This window comes from Rhododendron vialii, chromosome 11a (genome assembly GCF_030253575.1).
Source record: "Rhododendron vialii isolate Sample 1 chromosome 11a, ASM3025357v1".
Taxonomy (NCBI): Eukaryota; Viridiplantae; Streptophyta; class Magnoliopsida; order Ericales; family Ericaceae; genus Rhododendron; species Rhododendron vialii.
Genome location: NC_080567.1, coordinates 33,334,249 through 33,353,039, shown reverse-complemented (window position 1 = coordinate 33,353,039; position 18,791 = coordinate 33,334,249). Strand labels below are relative to the sequence as shown.

The window sequence follows — 18,791 nt, the reverse complement described above, 5'->3', positions numbered from 1 at the left end:
CATCCGAAAACCTCATTCAAAACTCAAACTGACATATTAAGAATCAAAAAAAATCTACAATTATACTTTATTACTACCATACTAAGAATCAAAATTCACTCTACGAACATGTACTTTATTTTCAATTGGAAAAATGGCATTAACTTTTCGTAATTGACTATATTTATGGGACATACATTTGGAGAAATTCCCAGTTTATGCTAAAATTGTTGCTTCTTTTTCGGAAATATAGTCATCATTAGCAGTAATAGGATAAGGGATGTTGCATTTTGTTGCGACGATGACATAATTCTTCAAAATGGCCTGCGCTCCCGTTCTCGATCCTCACACTCTCAAATTTTAGTTGTTTGGGAGGTTTTTGGAAGACAAATTCAAGGATATCCCACCCTCACATTATGTGCCTTAGCTAACAACTATGCGTAATTTTATTAAACCCCATCAAATAAACAAGGATATCATCTACCATTAATTTGAAATTGTTTCTTCATGAACTCAGGACAATTGCTTACAAGAACTTCATCCTATAACCCTAATCCAGAAGAAGAGGTACAAAATACAGTTGACCCAAAATTTAGGCATATGGATTGTAAGCCAAAAACAAAGTGGCATATACAAGTATCGGTCTTTGTTGCTCCAGAGCAACAACCAGATCTTACGTAGAAAACCTAACTCTTGAATAAGAGACATACAGAAAAAGACTTCACTTAGAAGGAAAATAATCTCCAGGAATGAACTTGGGCGAAATATATGGCTTTCATCCATTTCTGCACAGAAGCCTTTGCCTTCAAATACACGACCCCAAGCTGCACGTGGAATTTCAGACCTCAAACCATCCAGGTTCGGCTGAGGAAACATGACAACGTTGTTACTTAGGCAATATCAATAGAGATGAAGATATCACATGATAAACATTATAGATATCGAGTGCCATACAAGAAGGAAAATGAGCTCACATTGTAATTGATTACTCCAGGAGGAACCTCATACAAACCCCATCAGCCACAAATAAGTTGGTATGTACCCCACTCCCCAGTGCTTGGATACCTGCAGGACCCAAATATGGTACGATTTAAGAATTACGTGAAAGAAAGAACACAAACTACCAGGGGCTTGCCCACATCCAATCTTTGACTTACAAAGCAATGGCAACGAAATATTCTCAGGCCGATCAATCATAATCTTCAGAAGATTCCAAGAGTTCATTTAGTAAATCATACAGTAGTAACCAGCAGTGCTCATCAGGAACGAGTTAATGAAAAACCTTTTGAGGAAATGACTAACAAACACGATGATGAAATACACACCCAACTGAAAAAAGGATCCGTGTAGCTGGAAAGATCTGTGTTGAAACTTAGCATAGATTTTGGGCATACCAGTTACGATGGTTTGTTCTTCCAAGTTTCCAACCCATATAACTGGGGGAAAAAAGCCAAAACCCAGAGCAAATGGTTTTGCCTTCTTTCTTTTGTTTTCCCTCAAACCAAAATACAAACACTTCAGAGCTCAACTTCGATTTCAGAAATGGAATTGTGTGATAACAACCTCAAAACCTGGATTGAACACACTTTCCACCCCTTCTCCTTTGCACTATCTCGGGCCTCAAATCTCAACTCGGCTTGACTTTGTGTTTCTCTTTAAGCATTCCCTATGATTTTTCCATCTGTATCCTCTCTTACTTTTACCAGAGGAAGCTGGTTTATGTTGTCGCCCCTCAACTGACAACTTTATCATCCAAAAAACAACGTACCCCAGGATATTCTAGCTAAACACTCCTACACCTTCAACATCAATAGGGCACACCCTTTACAAGAACACAAAGAATGAAAGAAAGTGGATTTGATTAAATATGCCAAGTTCTAGCATCTCATGTAGTCTAAGTTATTATCTGAATCCAAGAAAGTGGCATGGTTGGAGTATCAGGATCCCAATCTTCTTAATATTAGTCTAGGAATACTGACGTGACTCATAAACACTTTTGAATGGTTCAACATTAAGTTCATTCCATGTACTTATCTATTTCCCAAGCAGACAATCTTCTACAGTGACATTACTCATAAATACATTCTCTCCTCAATCCTCATGAATCTACCTCACAAATTTTGACATTTACTTGCAGTTAGCAGAAACATATCCAAGAGTTGCCAAGAGCTAAATTATTTGGGTTGTCAAACAAGGGTTGAAGTATGAGGCGAAATGCTATTTAATGAGCCTTGAGCTATGTTTTATGTATGAGGATGCCTTACATAGGCATGAGATATGAGCAACACAAACCAACGCAATTAAGACCATAGAATGCCATGCAAATAACATGAAAGAAGAGCTAAGGAAATTAAGGTGATTGACAAATGATGCCAATGTCTGTTTTATCTCGATGTAAATGGTAAGCAACAAAATAGATAGACCAACAAACCAATCGATCGATTAATAGGCATAAGTAACAGAAAATGCAAGCATTAGAAGGCAAATCATCTAGCCATGAAAAGATGCAATATTGAAAATATAATCATCTAGTTGAGAAACTCTAAACAAACTAAATCCAGCATACATTTTGTTCCAGGACTATTGCAACATTTCAACGACTAGGCAACCATGTGCATCCCACATTGCTGGCATAGACGGAAATGAAAACGATTAGTACAAGGATTGCAATCAAACCATCTTCAAGAGCTATTCTTTACTGTATTGTATCAGCTTTTAATCTCCTTAACAACATAAGGAGCATACAAGATTGAAATCACCCCCAGCCCCAGCGCTAGCTCTACACAAACCTACTGAAGTTATGTATGGAATAGGCCATTTCATATTGAATGCATACCTAAATTATATGCAAACATACATGAAGCAAAAAAATTGTACCAATTACAAATCTCAAGAAATCTCTAGTCTTACAAAAATCAACACGAATTCCTCTCATTCTCCATTCGTTGGGTCAAAACCCAATCATTTTCTTCAACCCAGGAAAAAAATCCGACGTAGAAGACGTAGAAGCAACTGGAGGCGGTGGGGGGTTGTCTTCAGTAAGGTGTTCTTCAACCATTTCCTTAACAGACCTTGCAGACAAGGGATGAAAATCCACACCCCACTCTGAAACAAACCCCCTAACCAAAACCCACTTGTCCTCTTCCTCCATTTCCCTCAACCTCAGCTTCAATTCCTCTGTTCTCAACCCAAGGTACTTGGAGAGCTCACTGAACAAGAGGTTTCTGCTCTTCTTCATGGCCTCCTCTCTCTGGGCCAGCTGGGTGTTTATCTTCTCCACCTCTTTGGCTAACAGCTCTGACGAAACATCAGAACTTTTAGAGGTTTTTGTGCATGAGATTTTTGGGGGTTTGGCTCTGCTTCTGAGATGGGCGAAGGGATGGGTTTGGAAGTTAAATGGGTATGGGGGGATTTGAGGGTGAAGGAGATGAATTGTCAATGCCATTTGAGGTTTTGGTTGGCGGGTTGGCTGTGGTTTTGGGGGAGATTGAGATTTTGATTGATGTGTTGGTTGTGTTTTCGGAGAAATTGATGAGGTCTTCGATCCACTTGGAATTTTCGGAGAGAGAGAGAGAGAGAGAGGAGTCTTGCACTCTTGCTCTAGGGTTTGAGGGTGGAATGGTTCTCCGTTCTCCTGTTTTGGGCATGTGGACTAATCTTTCTCATGAGTATATTATTTTGCACAGAAGAAAAGGAAAGAAATTTTTTCCCATTTCAGGCAAACAAAAAATTGATGCCAAACATAAAAACATACACTTTACACGTTTGTTGAGAAAAAAATTTACTCTTTGCACTTTCTCTGTCTATATCTTTTTAGAGGTATATTAATCAAAAATTGAATAATCAAAAATTATCACATCACCTTTTGATTATTCATTTAAGATATTGTTAAAGTTAACAAAGGTGATTATATATTTAAGGGGTTGCTAAAATTAGCAATGTAGATATCCACGACATAATCAATATTGAATAATCAAAATTTGTCACATCACCTTTTCAACTTGTAAAAACCATATAAAACAATTTTTTAAAATAATTTTCAAACTAATAAAAATAGGTTGTTAGAAATAGAAAATAATTTTTTGAAAACATTTATTTTGAAAAAAACCTTTTTCCGAAAAAGTTTTAAAATCTGTCTTTTTTTCAAAAATTGTTTTTTTAAAACCAGTTTAACTGTTTTTGTAAATAAAAAAAACTTCTTTTAAAAATGTTTTTTTAGAAACATTAAAAAAACATTGTTGAGAGAGAGAGAGTTTTGGTTATTGGCAAAAAGTTGCTAGTTCTGATTATCCAAGGGCCAAAATTTGATGAGTTGCTTTGAGGTTGTTAAGTTTGGTTTTGCCACTGTGAACACTTTTTTTAGGAAACATTGCTAACTTTAACAAACATTTAGTTTTGGTCATTGCACTATGGATGCTCTTACTTATTAGTATCACTCTTTACATCAAAAAAATTTCTCAAAACCAAATAAAGTGTGGCACATTTGAATTTGGAAAAGTCGATTTTCACTCACTCTGTTGTTATATAAACTATAAACTTACAATCGATTTTATACATTAACGTATGACTCCATTATTTTGATAATCAAAACATCTTATAGAGCACGTCGAAAATATTGAGCACGCCGAAATTCATGTTAATCTAAGATCGCTAGATGCATGATCAGAACATATTTATCTTAATGCATTATCAACATCCGATAAACATGAAATTTGACATTATTATTATTTTTTACATGTTATGAACGTTTTCAATTATCAAAATAATTGCTCTCATATGCTAATGTGACGAATCCAGTTGTAGATTTGGTTATAAAAGTGGGAGTGAGTAGACTTCCCCTTTGATTTTTGTTGATCTTACCAAATAATTCACTACCACATACAAAAAAGTTAGGGAGAAGTAGTTTGATTTACTGTTGTTATTTCATTCTACTTGTAAATATTGTCTTATTAATTGACAAGAAAAGCTTATTCAGTGAAATAATCTGTCAATATCATTATATTCACCAGCAAACGTTAACAGATATCTAGATTAGGATTCAATTGAACATGATCCAAAATTACCATTCGACTTAACCTCAAAAAGTCAGATTAAAACGAGTTTAAAACCCCAATTGTCAGGTTTAAAAGAAAAAGAAAGAAAGTAAATTGACGTGCCTTCTAATATCAACTGTAGTCTCTAAACTTTACGGGGCCTGATCACTAGTACCAAAACATCTGTTTCCGTGCAATTTCAGCACTCGAATTTGTGCAATCTTACCGCTGAAACTGCACAGGAACAGAGATACAATCACCTTTTTTCCCGTACAAAGATTTGACCTCTCCACCCAGAACCCACAAGAAAGCTAGACTGATTTGAATTCCAAACTCAAATCCTTGACGAAATAAGCCTGTTAAGGCCTGCTTATGTCTACTTTTGTATCTCTGTTTGTACTTTGTTGTTCATCTTACAAAGTTTTTACCATTATTGGTCGGAAAATGGAAAACGTAACAATAATACAATATGAATTAAAGGTCACTGCATTGTGAATAGGCTCAGATGCTTTCGACGTTCTCCGGAGCTTCTGGAGCGAATAAAGCTCGAGGAGAGTGAAACGGAACCCTGGTTTCTCAGTTGCCCTTTAGCATGTCATAAAATGACAAAGGCTTTTTCTTCGGCTCGGGACACAGATCCTGAAATGTCAAGACAAATGTTACATTAGTACCCTACCTACATGTTAAAGCAGCAGTGTTACAATACTATCATGATGGCACCGGTTATCTAGAAATCACGCCCTCCAAATTTAGCACAGTGATAACTTTATTATTATGACATCGGTTATCTAGAAATCAAGCCCTCGGTATTTTCCTTTCTCGAGAGAAATAGTAGTAGATGACTTTCCTGTGGTATGATTACAGTGGATGTGCCAGGAGTTCAGACTGAAAGCGCATAGACCTTCATGTTTTTTTTATTTTATTTCATATGTATGGAAAGGTAGTAATGCATACCTCTACTGCAGCTGCCAGACGCAAAATGGAAGCTTCAGCCCATGGACGGCCTATCAGTTGTAAACCTATTGGCAGTCCTTGGTTATCGTACCCGACCTGAACATTGAATGTCACCCAGAAGAATGAGAGAAACCGACTAGAGAAGAAGTTCATACGAGGTCAGGTAAAAAATGACAATCCAAATAGTTTTGATTCCCCTTTGAACTCAAATCCTGCAAAGCACATAAAATGCTATACCTAATTGGTTTGACATAACGTACAATATGCTGTATTCTAGATCAAGTGATAAGCAAAACACTCTTGGAGTCGGAAAAGATACTACTGAATTTTCATATTGCTCTCAAGTCTTCAAGTACTTGGGAAAACAATAAATGGGATGAAAGGAATAGCAAATGTTCACACGGAAGTAAAGCAACAGTTTTACTAAGGATACAGAAATTTTGCTGACTCTAGAATTGACAGGGGCTGAAACACCAGAAGCCAGAATAAACTTTAAGTCAGTGCCAAAGGAAAAAAGATGCAAGTAACTTACAGGGACAGAAATGGCTGGGAGTCCAAGAAGATTTGGCGCTATGATGAATCGCATGAGATTACCTGCAGTAAGGCCACAGGCATTACCATCTCAGAGGAGGACAAAAAAGGTGCAACCCGAAGACCCTTGATAATAGCAACAGGAGACCCAGCTAACTCAGAAGTCCAGCAGGAAATGTTCTACTAAAGATGCATTGAGAAGGATTTTACCGTAACAGGACAGAGTTGTTATTCGTAACAGGCAGTGGCAATACTTCATCACAGTTCAGATAAGATTCAATTCAAGAGTGGCATAAAAGAGATCACTCTTGTTCTGACAAAGGATAATCAACGATTAACAAACATAACGATGACCAATGACGCAACACATACCATTTATCGCAAAACAATAATTTGTCATATGATGGTTTCCTTGTTGAAACCCAGTTGGTACTGACATGTTAACTAACAACTTTGTTATCAGTTATTAGCGTAGTGACATTTGTAAGGTTAAAATTTCCCATATAAAACCTTTGTCGGATTGTCGTTCCTATATATGAAATCCTCTTCTTTTTTTTTTTTTTTGGTGCAACGGAAAATAAATGAACACTTGTCCTAATGCAAGTAGTGCTCTCAAGTTTCATCAATAACTGATATTAAGGACAATGGAGAACAAATTCCATAAACTAAAGAAGTAGAGAGAGATATCAGGGTGTCACAGCCATGAGGCTTAGTGCAAATGCAATTGACGGGGATCACTTGCAATTGACTGAAACATCCTTCTTTTGCTTTTAGCTACCCAACTATTACATGTAGCAGTTGGGCTGCAAGATCTACTTGTCTACTAGTGAAGTGAGAGATGTGAGGCCGAAATCAGGGACGTTAAAGCCTTATCTTGAGAAGTAGTAACCAGTGGGATAAGAAAATGTCCTTTTTGCATCACATAATACATACACATAACGTTAATGTAGAAGCAAATTATTAGAAAGTTAAGAATGATAATGAACCCACCTGTAACCTGCAAATCTGTTTCCCCAACTTTGAGAGCATTACGAGGTATTACAGGTGCTGTCATGCTGATAAATCATAGAAGCAAAAAAAAGCTCTAAACCGTAAAGGAACTGTTAAAACTGGAATAGGAAAGGGCCACATGAACTTAGCTAAAAATTACTGTCTAGAGTTAAACAGGTGAGCTCATCGTACCCAGTTGTTGGGGTCACTATGACATCAACCTTCTTTAAGATCTCCATGTGGTGGTACATCAGCCTTCGTCTGGAATTAGTAAAAAAAGTTTCAACAGGTGGTCTAAAATATCCCGTGACACAAGTAATCTGGTTTATTTCTGTTAGTCAAAATTTTAAACGAAATTGCCAGGTTTTGGCCAAAGCAATTTCAACACAGGATGTTATCATAGAGTTAAGCAAACTATGGTGATCTACCAACAATTAGTGCCAAACAAACATGACAAGAAATAACTCTTCCAGTTAAATGCCAAGAAAGTATTACCAAATCAGTACATCCAGATAATAGTATAACTCAGGTCCCCGTCCCACACAGCAGGCCAGTATATCTGTGGGACTGAAACTCACAGCCCTATCGGCGACTATCTACCCTTCCTTTGTGTGTCAGGCATGAGAGTCCACCATGTTGGTATTATACAGCACGTGAATTTTTAACAGGTACCCAAGTGATCCCAACACTATAGACCTCATTTTGACTACTTATATATTGGAGACCATAACCCAGGTCTATGCCTTGGAGGTAACACAGTTAAATTAAACGAACAAGAATAGCCCATCTGCCACTAGTTTTCGCTAAACCTATGCATTCAAAGCCACAGCTTCATTAATTTATGAGCTTTAAGCCACAGTATTTTCTTCAAGACTTGCAAATATCGAACAACAAAAATTGATCGACATCTACTCTGAAGAGTATAGTACATTTTGAATACACAAAACCGTGCTGCGTAGTAAAATTTTGACTCACCGGAGACGCTGAGCAGCAACATAGTCTGAAGCTGTGAATGACTGGAAAAGGACCAGATTAATGCGAGTGTCATAAGTAAGTTTCACGTCTTTCCTATACAAACAAAGAAAAGGGACCAATATGATCCTCTGAACAATAGAAAGTTGGCATACTATTTTCACATCCTTTACGGCTGGTTCCAATGTACTTATAGAGGAAGGAAAATTTCCTCTTCACGAGGCTGTACTTGCAGCAAAAAAGGTTACAAGAAAACCAATCTGATATGAAAATAATTCAACCTCAAAAAAGAAAAGCCACATACCCATCCTCATAATCAGGTTTTAACTTGCATAGCGATTCAGAACCAATTGAAACAAGATGAGCCATGCGCATCTCAAGCAGCTCAGGTATTGCAATCTCTAATGTCTTAAGAATGAGAGTAAGAAACAGTTGAATTTAGATTAGAGTAAATACAAGTACGCATTAATCCCAATTTTACAGCCAATGTTTCATCCACGTTATGAACAATGACCATGATTGGAGACGACAACAGGGAGCACTAATAGAAGTGATGAGCTTACTTTGCACCCATGCTTTTCCAATAGCAAATTCAGAATGTTGTCACACTTTTGGGATATATCAGTTGAGAATACATCATTAAACCACTGCACAGGGAAAGCCACATACACATAGGATCATATTCATAAATAACAAGATTGAGCCTATTCATCAGAAAAAGAGATCACCTCTGTATACTTCCCAAGTCGCAGGGATCCCAAAGCATTGGAGCTCTCGGATGAGGATAAAGAGGGCAAACAAGGAAGGGACTGCAAACAAAAAGGAGTGAACAGTAACAGACAACATGTTTTGTAACACAAGGAACATAATTTATACGAAGTAGTCGCGAAAAATAAATTCCAAACTTCAAAGTTCCAAGTAATTCAGAGGCTTTACTGTCCAGTGTCCATATTAATTTCTAGATTTTCATCAATTTATGATATAGATCAGGAATCTAATCATGACATAGGGTATGGCAGATAGGAGTTAAGCATATTGTTTTTGTCTTAAAACAGTTTTTCTTTGTTATCAGATGGGACAACAGGAAAAGGAGAGTTTACTACACTAGTGCTTTCATGTTCTTCGAATCCCTATTAACAGGTTTTCAAGTAAGACTTTTTACAAAATTTGCTTGAACCATCGATGTGAGAATTTTGTCGCCTCTTGTATGCATGTGTAAAACAAGAAGGGTATTACTTCGACAACATATGCTCAAAACATTCCTGAAAGACCTAAACAAGATCTGTGTCAGAGAAAATGAAAGAGCTAATCTCTCCATAGAAGTCGGGATGTTCAGCTTATCATTTGATTTGCATGACGATACATCTGAGCCTTAAGAAAGAAAGCAACAAGATTTTCATCCAGCCAAATATGTTACTGTCTTAGAGTCTTAGTGGTTACCGATCTTAAACTGATTCTATCAGAAGGAGAGGAGCCCAAAATTGCAGCATATCTGTAGAAATAAAATATAACATATCATGACAGTCCAAAGCTTCCTCTTTGGTGATGGTTATCCCCTTAAATATTGATTACTTCATTGTCATCAAGGCAACCATCAGAGAAACAAGAGTTTGGACGTGCTGATCGAGAAAAACAAGAGTTCGAAGAATACCAGGAAAAAAGGGAAAAAGAAAATTTAAGCAAATCCGCCGTGAAAAAAAATGCTTTAAAGCAGTCATGCAAGCATTTTAAGCAACAATAACAAGTTCCAGTACATTTAAGATAGTCCAAATTGTCTGCCATGAGAGCGCAATTATGCAGTTGACATGTAGGAATCTGGTAGTCCATATGACGAGCATATAAAGACCAAAAAGACAGTTTCCATTTAATATTATCAAACCAAACTACCTAACCCAGTGGCCATAAGCCATAAGCTGCCTCACACAACCCCATGGGAAAAAGAACATATGTTGGGTAAAACAGTAAGATAAACTTGTAAGAGGCAATTACTTAACTAGTTTAAAGGGATTTAACCAGGTGAAAAAGGCAGAAGCAAAAAGAACAACTATCCAATATTGTGGAATGACTATTCATGCACATGAATTGCTTACATAAGCATCAAATCCTCCACGTTTGCTGCAATTGGCCCGATAATTTCCACAGTCCCTGCATCGCACAATGACCTACAAGAGCAAACATCGAGAAGATTAAGATTGGATATGATCCACTATCAGTATACCATCCAGCGAGTAAAATGTCTTGAAATAGAAAGCTAGCTATGAAGAATCTAGAAAGGGCATCTCAGTGCACAAGCCTCCCGCCACTGTGGCCTGGGAAAAATCTGCGACATCATGCATGTAGTTCCACTGCATGATCCAGCAAAGGGTTAGGCTGATTTAGGATTGCAAACAGCAACCCTGGCCCTCCCGCAACTGAGATCATCTCACTCTGTGCTCAATAACTTAAACTACAGCACATATGTTGAATGCAACTGGCACCATGTTGTCCTCGCCAGTTAGATGACTTCACTATGCAGAGAAAAGTGCATAATGGTAAGATATGCTATTCGATGTCAAACAATTTCAAGAATTTACCCTTTCGTGTCAGTCCGTCCATACGTTGTTTTCAAGCCCACTACCCCGCATAAAGAAGACGGAATACGAACTGAACCTGTTTATTTTGAATTAATGAAGCACCACATTAATATATTGCAACGCCAATAATGATAACCATTTGCAGCAAGTTAGATTTGTTCAACCTCCACCATCTGTTCCTAATGCAGCTGAACAAAGTCCAGAAGCCACAATTGCAGCTGGGCCGGACGAAGATCCTCCTGTATACCTATCTGAAGCATGTGGGTTTCTTGGTGTTCTGTTATCGTGAAAAGAATTATGAAAGACATTCGACTCCGACGGAAAAATAGAAGCCAATCGAAATAGTACAAGGGATAGAAGAATGCAGTTATCATGTGAAAAAGGTAAATCGGTACATAATAGCTGAAGAAAACATAATTTAGAAAATCTATAGTGACGGATAATTTGGTTTCATTCATGCTGGATAACAACATATTACTGGGAAAAAACTTGAAAAACTGAAATGAGGAACTGAGCCCATTTATGGCTAAGATTGTAATCTATGCTTGCAATTTCTCTCCAGTATTTATATGGCACCAAAATAAGTCCTTATCAGTAAATTAAAAGGCTTGAGGTTACCACATGTCTCCACAAGCAGATAATCATGCAACTACCAGTAGAAAGTAGGAGATTTCGATATCTAAAGTTCCCTTAGCAAGACCACTATGCCAACAGGAGGTGATAAACCGAGAACCTTTCCCAGTCTAATTATTTACTATGTTCAGTCCATGAAGCACCATTCCATTGTTAGTTATGATCCAATTATCAACTCTAAGAGCATTGAAAGACTAAATATTCTTTCCTCTTTTTACCCGTTTTGTTTGGATAGATAAACAACAATGAGAGAGGTTAAAGGGTGGAAAGAGGTAAATTTGATGCTCAAAGAACCATAGAGGAAAAAAATGGAATTCAATGAAAGATGGAGAACAAAAAGAAACACATTTTTTGAACTTCAGCTACAAGGACAGCTAAGCAAAGTGATACTGCAATCTGATGCAGCCATAAAATCCACCATTGCACACTTATGACAACCAGAGTCACTTAATTATTCAAGTTCAAGCTATTAGGTCATGAGCGGTGCATGTTAAGCACAGCTACAGTATTTATCTCTTTATGAAGCTTCTACATGGGAACGTACCCGTAGTTTGGATTATTTCCAGTTGTTCCCAAGCCCATTTCATGCATATTTGCCTTCCCAACAAAAATTACGCCACAGCTACGTAACCTTGATACACAAACGGCGTCCTTTCTAACAGGGCGGACCTCATGAAACCATGTCGTTGCACCTGTTAGACATATGATACTGTGACAAACTTGTTAATTGATTAAGCAACTTATGGAAATGAAATGTCAAATGTGGTTTACCTTTCGACGGATGGGGATAGCAGTCTATATCGTCCTTAATTGCCATAAAAATCCCATCCAAGATTGACAATGGATTTCCTGCCCAAACCACACCGATTGAGGATTAGGCGATTACTGTATTTTAGCTCAGCAAAATCATAGCTAGTCAAGGTGAAGCATAAGGAATAAAAGTTATCCACTTTGATAGTATAGGTAACAAAAACTTTAGTACTGACAACATCAGTAGGGATTGACAATTAAAACCAGTGATACCTTCCTTAAACCTTTGTGTAGATGCTGCAGCTTGCTTTCTTAGTTCCTCAGCATCAAAAGAAATCAACAAAGGTGTTGGGAGCTTCTTTCTGCTGAATTCCTCCATGGCTGTGATGAAGCGCTCCGCTACCTATATGAGTACTGTTAGATTCTTCTGCCTAGTTCATCAAAATAAATCATTAAACAAAATAATCACATGTATGGAGATACCATGGATGGGTTTGCAAGCCCAGATCGATAAGCGTATGCATAATCACGTATCTTCCAATAGCGAAAGGATGGGGTTGAATCACCAGTCCAACAGATACCAGCATCATAGTGTGGGAGACACTTCAAAGCAAATTCAACTCTGTCTTCAGGTTTTCCGTCTTCCTCCAAACCAACAACACCAGGCTCTGGTTCTGTATTCACAACATACAAATAGGGTTAGGGAAAGGGAACAATATCTTTTTAAGAACAATGTTTAAGCAATATATTTGATGTCTCCAAGTATCTTCATAGGCCAAGCAACAAAGCTAGCACCAATCTTCCATTGATAAACGCATAAACTACATTTCTATTATACAAAAGCCCAAGAACGGTATCTTTGAATCATGAATTAGGATTTCCAAAGTTTGAAATATTGATAAATATGTATTCCCTCTCTGGAAGAAAAAATGGTCCTAATGTAAAGAAATATATATCACAAATGAAAAAAAATTGGACAAGTGGTCAAGTGCAATTGTCTGATGAAGAGCAGCTTAAGCAGGCCATCTTTTTATCTAAAATTAGTCCAGTGATTGAAGGCCCCAAGTTTCTCCAGTTATATTATTAGAAATTAATAATGTAATACCAACCAGAAACTACAGGATGTGGCAGAGAAGCGGATGTGTACTTTCAAAGGGCTAAAAGATAAAGATAAGGTGATCAACGGTATCCTGTGAAACCTCACCTGTTCCTACTTAATATGGAAGCATTCTGAAGTTTGTTGCACAGAAAATATGAGATTCACTAAGCAACCTACATCCCAAGAACTAAAGGCATCACGTTTGATTTGAGTGTTTCTGATTAGCATTCATCGTATGTGGCGCTGATGACCAGTTTTTCAAGCTATATAGTGCACTTTGGAAGAGTTCCATCAAATGTCAGAATTGCATCCAACCCTACCGATGGTTGTTTTCGTGGTTTCTACAGCTACTAACCAGTGCTTCTGTCAGATCACAACCATAAAGGAGGACAACTTACCTACTAAGTATCTGTGTGTCCCCGATCCATACAAAACTCAAAGCAGAAAACAAAGAACTTAAGGCTGTGGGAGGATCAAGGATTTGCGGATGGATTTGTTGACGGAAACATATTTTCAGTTCCTGAAGAAAAATTCCCTACCCTGTTCTTCCATCCACAAATAAAATTAAAATCCTCAGATCGAAACAAAACCTAAGGAGAAAATGACAAGGATTCTAAGATGTCAGAAATTTCTAATCCATAGTGAATCCACCACGGGGGTTACAATCCGCAACATTTGCACATCAGAACAGAATCATTCAAAAAATACTAGGTGTAAGACTAAGCTTCTTCTAGTGATGTAATATGGAAAAACCACTGCACTAGTGCTTTTACGTACAAAGGAATAAAAAGATGTATAGCAATGTAATAACCAACCTTGTGTAGGAAATTCAGGTTTGTACATGGGTGTCTCTGGTATCACACTATTGTGCAACATCTGTTGATAACAAAGGCCTGTTTGGTCAGTCTCTATCCTCTAGCACCACGGCCCAATCGAACAAAAAAAAAAAGAATACACATACGTATAGATTGATATCTATTAGTATGCATGCAAATTGAACTTCAGTATACAGGTTATCATACCCCGAACATTTTATTCTGCTTCTTCAAGTAAGATACGATTAAAGGGCCGATCAATGGTGCTTCAACTAATTTAACAAATAGCTTCAGTAATAATCCAGCCAGATGAGGAGCTGCAGCCCACAGAACAATTCAACAAACGACAAATTCACAAATCACTCTTAGAGCACCCTATTCAAAGCTACTCCAATTGCCAATGAAAGCAAATGACGCTCAACTTATATATAGCCTGTCAGATAATAATCAATCGATGCAGACAAACTCTTAACCATTCCCCGCATGCTCACACTTCACCTTACATGTTTATAGGTAATCAACAAGTTAAGTCATTAGTCATCCAAATCATAAACCAATTGGTAACAACCGAAGAGATTGTCTAGGCTCACATACTCCTCACCCAATTGTTGGCTTCTTGCTAATAGTTAGGTGTTTCTTTTGGTTGTTGGTGTTTTAGTTGGTTGCCTTTTTATTTTTCTTTGCATCTTTTTCTTATAAAAATCGAGAGGCTGGGATGTAAGCTTTTGCAAACAGCGGCGCTAAGAGAGCTATATACTTATATAATCTTTGATGCTATCTCAACGCACTGTAATGATTTCACTCTTAATTTATATTGTCATAAAATTCCCATTGCGATAGAGAAAAATGACAGAAGAGACTGTCTAATGCTCTTATACTACTTTTGACCATTTGGTAACAACCGAAGAGGCTGTCCAGACTCGTATACTGCTTTTTCAGTTGATCACCAATTGGCGGGGAACAAACTCCTAATACTTCCCCACAAGTACAACGCCCAACTCCACAAAATCGCACGTGGACAGGATGCTCGTATACTAGTTTTGGAGGCGATAGTAAACCAAGATGGAGCAAAGTCTTGATGATCAAATACCACACGCGACTCAAATGTCGATTGAAGAATTGGAAAATGCAAAATACAAGAACAAACACCTTGGATTACTTCAGGCTCGTACGTCACCACCGTCAAGTCCACCTCGTCCGCTGGCACCATAACGCGCTTATTTCCCATCCCTCACCGGAATTCGAAACCGTGGAAAGCTAGAGACTCATCAACAGAGATTGTGGTGAGGTAGTTGTAATTCAGAGATGTTCAAAAGAGGGGGGGAAAAAAAGTTGTGATTCAGGGACACAATTGATCAAAACACTAAGTTTGCATTTCTTCGCACATCACAGGGAATAAATACATACGGAAGATAACCGAGTAGATGATCAGAATTGGCTTCACAAAGACACGAACCTCTTGAAGTGACGTTTCTGTGAGTGAGTGGGTGCGTGTGTGTTAGAGAGAGAGAGAGAGAGAGAGAGAGACGTACTAGCACTTGTGTAGAAGGAGAGGAGAAGTTTTCAAAGAGATTGATGAAGTTGACGAGGTAAGCCATGTTCCTTGTCCCTTTGTTGGATATATGCATGCGAGGAGGGAAAGGAGAAAAAAGGTTGGAAAAGGATGGTTGGAGAGAGATCCAAGATGGATTGCTATTTTTCCCCATTTGTCCCTCTTTTCTTCAAATTTTTTACTTCATGAAAGAATCTTTGTAGAAATTCATCGTCCTTTTGTTCTATATTTGATGACCCAAAATGTTTTTGAGTCTTCAAATCTCTAAAAAGATAATGCATCTCTTTAATATTCTTCCATAAAGCACAAAAAGTTGAAAAAAAATAAAGGATAAATAACAAAATCTCCACTCCACATGTCACACCGACTCACATCCACACTCTCAAGCAGATATACATAAAAGATGGGTTGAAGATGTTCCGTTTAGTTTTCGAAAATGTTGTGTGAGAAATAGATTAACATGAAAAAAGAAGTGAGGTAAACTAAAGAAAAAAAAATTATTTTGTTGTGTGTGTTCTCTTGACAAAAATGTAGAAAAATAAAATTACCTCTTTTTGACTTGACTTATTTTTGTTGAAATTTAAAGTTACGGGTCCTATATCTTATCTGATAACCAAATACAAAGAAAGTTATTGAAAAGGTTTTTTTTTTTTCAACATTTATCATCTTTTTCGTGCTATTGAAGGCCTCCAGGGACTTGGGAGTCCTTCCCTTTTCAATTTTCTCACCAAATTGGGACTTGGGAGTCCTTCCCTTTTCAATTCTCTCACCAAATTAGGACCGTACGTTCATTCAATATTTCAATCCAAAAAGTCCTTCCCCTTTCAATTCTCTCACCAAATTAGGACCGTTCATTCAATATTTCAATCCAAAACTTACCAAACAACCTCCCACCGAAAATTGAATTAATTCCTTCATCTTTTTCCGTTCGATCATATCCTAAATGGTAGTGAATGTGGGGCCAAAAAAACCTTTAGCGGGAACTCATAACATTCGCTTGCATTAACCAGTGGGCCAAGGAGGCGGGGGGCTGCCCCCAAGGGGCAACAGCGTGCTGCTGTCTCGGGTTTCCGGATCCATTCCGGTCTCGCTCCGATGATCGAAAACGTTTACTTTGTAAAGCTCGTCGACTAGAACAACTATGCAAAAAATTAGCTTAATTGGATATCATTAAGTACCTGATCGGAACCTTTTTATCTTAATAAGAATGGATCCGAAACACTGGATCAAATCCACTGTAACCCATGGACCAAGAGTTATATGGGCTCCGATCAGGCACTTAATGATATCCAATTAAGCTGATTTTTTGCATAGTTGTTCTACTCGACGAGCTCTACAAAGTAAACGTTTCCGATCATTGAAGCGAGACCGGAGTGGGCCCGAAAACCCGGGACAGCAGCCCCCCACCTCTGTCGGGCAACGGCCCTTACCCTCTTCTCGTCTGTTTCCACTAGAGTAATTGCTAGCTCTTGGCAGTTTATCCTTTTAGGCTAAATTTTGAAGAAAAGTTGGATGATTCGTAAACACCATTTCCGATATCGGATTGAGGTGATTTTTTACAGGGAACTTAAACGAAGTATTTTAAACAAAATGAGCTGCTCCAATCATCTTTGCGGGATCCAAAACGGGCACAAAAGGGATTTGTGCGCAGCTATTGTACAGCAGCTATTGTACAGCAGCTGTTGTGCCAATAGCATTTTTGTAATCAAAAATTAGAAAAATATAGACCGTATTGAAAAAGTTTATATAAGACAACAAGAAAGACTGCCAAAATTTTGATCCGAGTCTTATAGTAAACGTTACGAAAAAAAAACTGTGCCAGAAAGGCCCCAAAAAGTTTATCCAAACCCACCCTAATTGAGCTCGGTATTCACCAAGGAAGGAAAAAAAAAAAAAGAAGAAGAAGAAGAAGAAGACTAAATGAGCTTGGGCTCACTTGAGGACTGCATCTGGAACTAGATGCTCAGGAACAAAGTCCAACCCATTACTATTTGGGCCGAACATAACCCAACACAAGCGCCAATTCATCAAATAATAACTAGATTCATTCGTTTAACTATCAACCCAGACAGGCAGCCGCTATGAATTTTTAGAATTTTTTGGACTAATTTTACATAACCCAAACACTTTTACTTCATCCCCTTGTGGTGAGTTTGGACTAATTTTTTAGAATTTTTCGGCACTAATTTTATATGAACGAGAATAATTAAAAACTAGAAAAATGTAGACCATGTTGAAAAAGTTTATATAAGACAACAAAAAAGACTGCCAAAATTTTGATCCGAGTCTTATAGTAACCGTTACGGAAAAAAAAAAAAAAACTGTGTCAGAAAGGCTCAAAAAGTTTGTCCAAACCCACCCTAATTGAGCTTGGGATTCACCAAGGAAGAAAGAAAAAAGAAGAAAAAAACAGAAGACTAAATGAGCTTGGGCTCACTTGAGGACTGCATCTGGAACTAGATTTCTCAGGAACAAAATCCAACCCATTACTATTTGGGCCGAACATAACCCAACACAAGCGCCAATTCATCAAATAACTAGATTCGTTTAAGAGAAATACTAGATGCAAAAAAAATGGATAAAAAAAATACCTTTAAAGTATACATGAACGACTCAGATGTACTGCACAGTAAATCTGAGCCGTTCATGCACACTTTAAAGATATTTTCTTTGCCAATTTTTTTTATCCCTAGCACTCCTCTTCGTTTAACTATCAACTCAGACACGCCACCGGCATGACTACTACCTCTTGAGTTTTACAGTACTTCATTAATTATCATTAATTCTGCAAAGCTAGCTTCTCCTTCCCTTGTAATCCTATGCCCCATGCATCATCATTAGAATAGAAACGTACTCTGGAAACAACACACTTTTACTTCGTGTTATGTCGTACGCGTTAGTTATGATCAA

At 37.7% G+C, this 18,791-nt stretch overlaps 2 protein-coding genes across 6 annotated transcripts; both read right to left on the bottom strand.

Moving 5' to 3' along the window:
• Nucleotides 1-443: 443 nt before the first annotated feature.
• Nucleotides 444-3,623, bottom strand: LOC131307237 (uncharacterized). The gene is made up of 2 exons (XM_058333649.1): nt 2,890-3,623; nt 444-1,044 (listed from the first exon to the last, which is right to left on the bottom strand). Exon 1 carries the CDS (start codon nt 3,422-3,424, stop codon nt 2,930-2,932), a length of 495 nt encoding a protein of 164 aa, XP_058189632.1. The 5' UTR covers nt 3,425-3,623; the 3' UTR covers nt 444-1,044; nt 2,890-2,929.
• Nucleotides 3,624-5,332: 1,709 nt separating this feature from the next.
• LOC131307235 (fatty acid amide hydrolase-like) lies at nt 5,333-15,947 on the bottom strand. Of its 5 annotated transcripts, none has more exons than XM_058333645.1 (21): nt 15,862-15,947; nt 15,479-15,586; nt 14,537-14,646; nt 14,330-14,390; nt 12,899-13,089; nt 12,689-12,818; nt 12,437-12,514; nt 12,210-12,357; nt 11,197-11,309; nt 11,033-11,108; nt 10,550-10,621; nt 9,900-9,951; nt 9,188-9,268; nt 9,023-9,106; nt 8,764-8,867; nt 8,463-8,555; nt 7,680-7,748; nt 7,488-7,552; nt 6,499-6,560; nt 5,967-6,062; nt 5,333-5,651 (listed from the first exon to the last, which is right to left on the bottom strand). In XM_058333645.1, the coding sequence occupies exons 2-21, from the start codon at nt 15,555-15,557 to the stop codon at nt 5,589-5,591; spliced, it is 1,827 nt and encodes a 608-aa protein (XP_058189628.1). In that variant the 5' UTR covers nt 15,558-15,586; nt 15,862-15,947; the 3' UTR covers nt 5,333-5,588. The 5 variants fall into 5 exon arrangements, 4 of the variants coding, with proteins under 4 accessions (XP_058189628.1, XP_058189630.1, XP_058189629.1 ...); XM_058333647.1 differs by having other exon boundaries at nt 15,868-15,947; XM_058333646.1 differs by having other exon boundaries at nt 15,737-15,872.
• Nucleotides 15,948-18,791: the final 2,844 nt, after the last annotated feature.

Coding starts and splice junctions, on each gene's coding strand:
- LOC131307237 (XM_058333649.1), bottom strand. CDS start 3,424: ATGGCATTGACAATTCATCTCCTTCACCCTCAAATCCCCCCATACCCA.
- LOC131307235 (XM_058333645.1), bottom strand. CDS start 15,557: ATGGGAAATAAGCGCGTTATGGTGCCAGCGGACGAGGTGGACTTGACG. Junction 12,819..12,898: donor GGCTTGCAAACCCATCCATG/GTATCTCCATAC, acceptor GTACTCATATAG/GTAGCGGAGCGCTTCATCAC. Junction 7,553..7,679: donor ATAGTGACCCCAACAACTGG/GTACGATGAGCT, acceptor ATGATTTATCAG/CATGACAGCACCTGTAATAC.